We start from the raw sequence: 6830 nt of genomic DNA, 5'->3' as shown, positions 1-6830 counted from the left end.
GTTATTTAACAGATTTCTCAATTACGCTGATGGAATCGCTGCCTGGATAGAGTACCCCAGGAATAAGTCCTTATTGGATATTTTTTAGAAGTGAGGATTTTTTTTAGCATCTGTTATTTAGTATTTATTTTTAAGATTTTTTATTACACATGTGCTTTTATGTATTCGGGGTGGATGATTAATCTGTGGATTCGATCAGAGCTAATCAGATCATATTGATGGATGAGAGGAGATGCTGCTTTACAGGCGGTGAATGCAAACTTTTGGACCCAGCTCTATGAATGGTGTCACGTTAAGTGTGCGCCCACCGTTCTGCTGACTCGTCTGTGCCCAGAGTACGCTCTGTGCTCAGAGACTGTGGTGCAATGCATAACCAAATGGTATACATATTTCAGTTACTCCCCTAATGAACAGTCAAGCTTCAAAAATATAAAATCAGTATGTGGCTGTAGATGCTTTGATCATGGTTAGCCACTACAAATGAATGTGTGGGAATCCCTGCTATGCCTGGTTGCACTCTGTGTCCCACTTAGAAAAGTATGAGTGATCAAAACTGTGACATGGTCACACCTCAAGAGCTTTTTTTATTGCTTCTGTAAATTTAAAATGTCTGTGTTATTAATCCACATTAATTGGGTGAATGCAACATTTTAATACTGGTGTGTAATCTGTAGTCCAGTTTCAGTAAATTAAATCTAATGTAATCCTCTTATTATATTGCACATAGGTCATAATTTAGAAAAGAGACTGTGATTTGTTTAGTGAGTCTATTCTACATGATTTGGTGTTCTCCAAAATGTTTAGTTAAACCACTGTAGATTTTTTTAATCAATACCATTGGTTTATTAAAATACTGAACACTGTAGCCAATACAAACAATAACAAAGCCCTTTTTTACAAAAAAAAAGTGAAAGATTGGATATGATCCACAGGAGAGGGAGAAAAAAAAGTACAGAAGACTAAACAATAGAGTCAGCTCAGATTCCAATACGTAACACCAGATGTTACAATGATAATGTGCAAAAAGTACGATCAAAAAAAATCCCCGCAGCATGATGGCAAAAACACTACACCCCGCCTACTTCAGGAAGGGTTTCCAAATATGTACATAATTGGGCTGCTATTGAATGTGATAAAATCAGAAAGTACTCAAATGGCCCTAAATCAAACAGATCTATCTGCCAACCTTGAGCAGTTGGTATTTTATCATTAATCTACTGCAGTAAAATAGTCTTCCTTGCAGCATAAGTAAGAATAGTTTCTGTGATGTTACATGTCTGCTTTGGAGGCTCAGGATAAGGGACACCGGGTCCATCTCCAATTCTGAACCCAATATTTTCTTTCAATAGTTTCAGGTAGCACATTAGACCAGTACCTCTGCAGCTTACAGCATGACCAGAGCCAATTTCTGTCTTTCATTTACAGCACGTGTGAAAGAGAAGGGCTAAAATTATGTCTTTAGTTGGGGGATATATGCAATGACTCAAGGGCACAGGCACATGTGAAACCAAGGGTTCAGCAGTCCTTTGCCATGTTTCACATCAAATGCTTAATTTCTTGCTTTCTGGCTAATTTTTATGCACCAATTTATGCATTTCCTGAATCAGTTTATGGTGTGAATGTCTTGAATTTTGTCAAAACGAAATCCTCTGCTATTTTTATGTTTTCATTGGGCAGGATAAATTCACATGTTCTAAATATAAAGGGGGACGTGTGCCCTGAGGTCATCCCAAAATCGACACCTGGGCATTCACCTGTAGATCCCGTAAACATACACATTATTTTAGCCCAAAAAGAAAAACAAAATAGGGGCAGCCTGGTAGAGCGTGCTCTAGAGTGCTAAATGGTCCCTACAGTTTGATTCTGAGTATCAGCCCTTGTCTGCATGTTGCCCCCCTCTCTCTGCATTTTCGTATTTATTTGTCCAATACAATAAAAGCAATAGCCGAAAAAAAAATCTGAAAAAAAGACATAAACAAACAGCTAAAACAGCTAAAAAAAAGCATTAAATTGTAATTTATGTTAACCTCTGTTATGTACATGTAACTTTTTTTTTTTTTAATTTAACTTTTATTTTAATGTTCAACAATCCACTGCGTGGTCTGCAGGCGTGAAAAGGTAATTTTCCACATTGAAACGGCTTTAAGGAGAGAATGTGGTGGTGGTCTCTGTGTCGGTGGCGCCTGAGCTCCTCCTCCTGTCGCAGGTATACTTGAAGAACCTCTCCTGGCTCATGCAACCCAATTTCTTCAGTAGCTTTAAGACGTCGTTACGAAACTTCACACCGATAAAGGCATAGACGAAGGGGTTCAGGCAACACCGCAGGAAAGCCAGGCACTGGGTGACATCCTCGGCATAAAGGAGTCTGTTCTCGAAGTTGCAGTCTAAGCTTCCTCCTTTTGCTGTGACAACTGTGTTTAAGAATAACACCAGGTTATAAGGCACTTGGCAGATGAGGAAGACGGCCACCACAGCGAGAATCACCTTGATGGCCTTATTCCGTTCAAAGCCACGAGCCTGGTAGAGTTTTTGGACAATGCTGCTGTAGCAGACGCTCATGACCAGGAGCGGGAGGGCAAAAGCCAAAACAATCTGGCTCGCCTGGATGCTGATGCGGAGCTTATCAGAACTGCTGGAGTAAGGGGTGCAGGTGCGGTTATTGATCGTGGTGTACCTCATTTCTGGTATGGAGAAGAGTAGTGCCATCACCCAGATGACCGCCGATGACACTTTGCTGAGAAACACTGCTTGGGTGCGGTAGCGGTGAGCGGATACGGCCTTGGCGATGACGAAGTAGCGTTCCACACTGATGAAGGAAAGAATGAACATGCTGCTGTAGAAGCTGACCTTGTAAATCGTGTGTATGACTTTGCACACCAGCAGGCCCAGTAGCCATTCTGTCATTGAGTTGGCTGCCCAAAAGGGGAGCGACAGAGCAAAGAGCAGGTCTGCAAAGGACAGGTTGAGCAGGAACACATCTGTCATGGTCTTGAGACGCTTGAAGTAGAAGAAAGTAAGGATGACCAGGAGGTTCCCTGTCAGCCCCAGGAAGCAGATGACGGAGTAGAAAGTGGGCATGAACCAGCGGCGGAACTGGCGGTTGGATTCTTTCACACAGAGCTCAGGATAGCCGTCATAATCCCAAGTGAAGCTGTAGTCGCTGTAGCTCTCGTTAGCCATGTAATAGCCCGCATTGGTTGTATTTAAATCACCCTCAGACAGGCAAGACTGAAATCAAAGACAAATCAAATGATCAAATATAAGAAAGTAAAGCAACTTTCACATAATTAATCAGAGAAAAAAACAAGTCACCTGCTTTACACCTTCACAAACCACTTCCTTAGAGGAAATGGTGTTCATGAGTGGAAGATTGTGGTTAGTTGCCTGCTGCTTAAACCTCTAAGTGGGTACAAATCGCTACAAACATGTTAACATTTTAATCTTCATGTTTAAGGCTGTAATAAGAAGGTGATTTTTTTTCTTACCATAAAGTTCATCAACCATATCAGCAGCACAGAAGGCAGAAGGTTTTGAAGATCTAAAAAACACGTGGAGTGAAATTTTAAAAGATCAAGAGCAGTAATTGTATGATTTAACATATCCTCAATAAGCATAGCACAGTGTAGATGACCATAATTATGATCATTTTGATGTAAGAGTGCCCTCCAGGCAAGGAAACACTTGATTTTGGCAATTTTTTTTTTTTTTTTTACCTTTTTTAGAATACAGTGATCTGCTCTTTATGAATGCACATCTCCATTACCTAAAGAAGCTGGATATTGTATACCATCGCACTTTATTTTTTATTACTGGCCGTGGAAACGACTGTGCTCTTAATGCTACTATGTAGCCTTGTCTGTGTGTCTGCAGACTTGTACATTGGTTGCTTTTTACACATAAATCTCAGCTTGCACTAGTCCTTGAAATCTGTGAACTTGCGTAAAAACTAAAGTCAGTATGGCCTGTGGTCTCACAAAATCGTGCAGGTGTTGGTTCCCATGATTTGAACTGAACTATGGAAAGAAAGCCTTTAAATATGCTGACCTGTCTCCTTGGGATAATTTACAGAAGGACCTTTAATTGTCGTAATGCAGCCAATAGCATTTTTATCAGACCCTCTCTCCCTGGTGCATGCCTACATCTTTTATACATGTGTAGTCTCCCCGCCAACATTTAGATAATGAGGCACAGAGAACTACCATTATCACTGTGAATTTATTGAACAAAAGCAACCCTTATCATTAGGACCTTTGTGTGGAAAATTGGTGGAATTCCCCTTTAAATGCCAGCCTCCTGTTCATGTTTTCTGTTTTGCATGTGTTTTGAGATTACTGGTGAGATTGTCATGCTTATTATTGGAAGTAAAAGGCTTCCTGTGCAGGCAGTGTTAAAGTGGTTTTAAACTAGCTCATTGAAAAAAAAAGGACCTAGTTCCGTATTTTTACAAAAGCTACTCATAAAGTGTGCAGTCAATGACAGATACATAACATATGATTTACTACACTTACTACACAATACAGACTGTGCTTTAGCCAGATAACATGTTTTTAAAACACCTATTTGCGTTTTCTTTAATGAAAAATTCCCATTATGCTGCTACTACAGAGGCGGAAACAATTATAGCACTGATACAGCTTCGAATCATTTTACACTTTTCACTTGTTAAATGTAGTTTAAATGAACGGAAAAAGAATCAGATTGACTGTAATGGCCAAGTATGTTAGCACATACAAGCAATACATATACATACATGTGTGTGTATATATATATGTGTGTGTGTGTGTGTGTACACAGAACACACTGTCCCTGGGAGACAAAATAACACTGATTAATTTGATACCAGAAAAGTTTATACAACCTCAAATTACAGGTTATATGTTTCAGATTTGCTTTAAACATTGCTAGGATTAACATTTCAGTGTTACTTGAGATTATCTTTCAAATGAAAAACTTTGGATGTTTTTTTTGTACATGTATTAATTTACTACAGCAAACACATAACCTTGTAACTAACATTATTTTAGCTTTGAGAAGGTACTTACCGCTGACATAGGTCATGTTGGCTGAGAATAGCACGCTGTCGATAAAGCCACTAACAAAGATGAGTGAGTGTCTGTTTGATGGTGGTTTCCCTTTGTTGAAATGAAGCAAAGACTGCTGCGCCCAAGCTTTTCTTCACAGCTCTGCAGGTACCATGTGAGAGAACTCACAAAACCACAGTCTTGATTTGAAATGGGAACAAAAACTTTTTTTTTTTTACAGTAATTGAAGTCTTTATTTCAAACATGTAGTGTAATATAAAGTATAATGCCACAAAATTAGAAAATAAAATATAAATAAAAAACCTAAATACCAACAAAGTACAACAAGAAAAACAACAAAAAGGTGGCGCAACAATGTACTGCTATATGTTGACTGACCACTGTGTCTCAAAAATATCCACTAACTGTAAAGCTCAACAGGCTTTACAGTCATATATTACAGAGCATTTTCTGTTATTTGTGAAGATTGAAGGGCTTGATCAGTTTTCAGTTATAACTCATGTTTCCATGAAAGGAAAAATACCTGAGAAGTAGCAAAGGCCTATTCATTACACAAATCTTATGCAAATTTGTTAAATCAGGGAAAACCTGTGGCTTTCTGTCGTAGAGCGACAGTTTGATCTCTGAACCCCAAACGCTGCCGTCAGTAGATAATTATCTGATAGTGCTCAGAAACTGTTTTCCATCATGTAATTATGATTATTATTGTTTCTGTTAGTATTGCTATATTACTCTCATAATTATACTCAGCATCTGCCTTACTTATTGCCTAACCTATCTGACTTATCACCATTGTTTGAAATAAGCCATAGCCAGTGTCCCTCCCCTAACATTTTTACAAATTTATATATTTATTTATTTATTGTCATTATTTATTTTTCTGTCACACGGATACAGTGATCTACCTAACCCTTTGAAACCGGGACACTTGGCTCGATGTCTTTGAAAAACATGGGAAGAAGGCAATGAAGCTAAAGAAGAAATGACCCAAAAATCAGCATGTAAAAAATACAAGAAAATTACCTGAAAATTAGCAAACGAACAAATAAAGGAGGAAATGATATGAAAAAGTAATTAAAAGTAAAATATATTTTTTATTTAAAAACTACAAAAGTATTTATAGGTTTAAAAAACAAATAAAATTTTCTTTATCTACTATTTTTTTCTACTACTACTACCTTTTTCTCCATGTTTTCGAAAGAAATCAAACCAATTTGCTCAGGGTCCAAAGAAAATACTTGTGAAAAGTGTTTGAATGCATCACAAGAGAAGTAATGAGGATCTGGGCAGCACTTAAAGTTCAGTGTTACTTTGTGGTCTCAAGAGGAAATATTAAGTCAACATATAGTTTTTTTATGGTATTTACAAAGATATAAATGTTGAGACAGTTTGATTTTTATTTAGATAATTCAGATCAAAAGGATATTTTTGTTCATACTGGAAGTTATTTAGTTTTATTTCCAACAGCATTTCTTTTTGTACCACTGTGAATACAGTATATAGTATTATGGAAACAAGTCCATAACAATAACAGTTGTTGCTCTGGGCGGTACATAAGGCCTTACAAAACTACCCTTTTGCCCACTAACTCATAAGTTTTGCACAGGCTCCTGCACACCTGTATCTCTGTGGTTGTGGTTTCTAGCTTTCACTCAAGGCTGTGCTAACCGCATGGTACAAAACGTGGCAAGCTGCAATGGAGGGGAAGTGTTTCACATTTTAATTAGAGCACTATGAAATCTTATCAGCCGATCTTACAAGAAGCTGAAACCATTGACAGCACCACAC

General features: G+C 38.0%; 1 protein-coding gene across 1 annotated transcript; it reads right to left on the bottom strand.

The window, feature by feature from the left end:
• Nucleotides 1-2047: 2047 nt before the first annotated feature.
• ccr7 (chemokine (C-C motif) receptor 7) lies at nt 2048-5125 on the bottom strand. Its single transcript, XM_042485340.1, has 3 exons — nt 5043-5125; nt 3486-3538; nt 2048-3228 (listed from the first exon to the last, which is right to left on the bottom strand). Exons 1-3 carry the CDS (start codon nt 5056-5058, stop codon nt 2143-2145), a joined length of 1155 nt encoding a protein of 384 aa, XP_042341274.1. The 5' UTR covers nt 5059-5125; the 3' UTR covers nt 2048-2142.
• Nucleotides 5126-6830: the final 1705 nt, after the last annotated feature.

Source organism: Plectropomus leopardus, chromosome 4 (genome assembly GCF_008729295.1).
Source record: "Plectropomus leopardus isolate mb chromosome 4, YSFRI_Pleo_2.0, whole genome shotgun sequence".
In the NCBI taxonomy this organism is placed as follows: domain Eukaryota; kingdom Metazoa; phylum Chordata; class Actinopteri; order Perciformes; family Serranidae; genus Plectropomus; species Plectropomus leopardus.
This window is presented reverse-complemented; position numbering and strand designations above follow the sequence as displayed.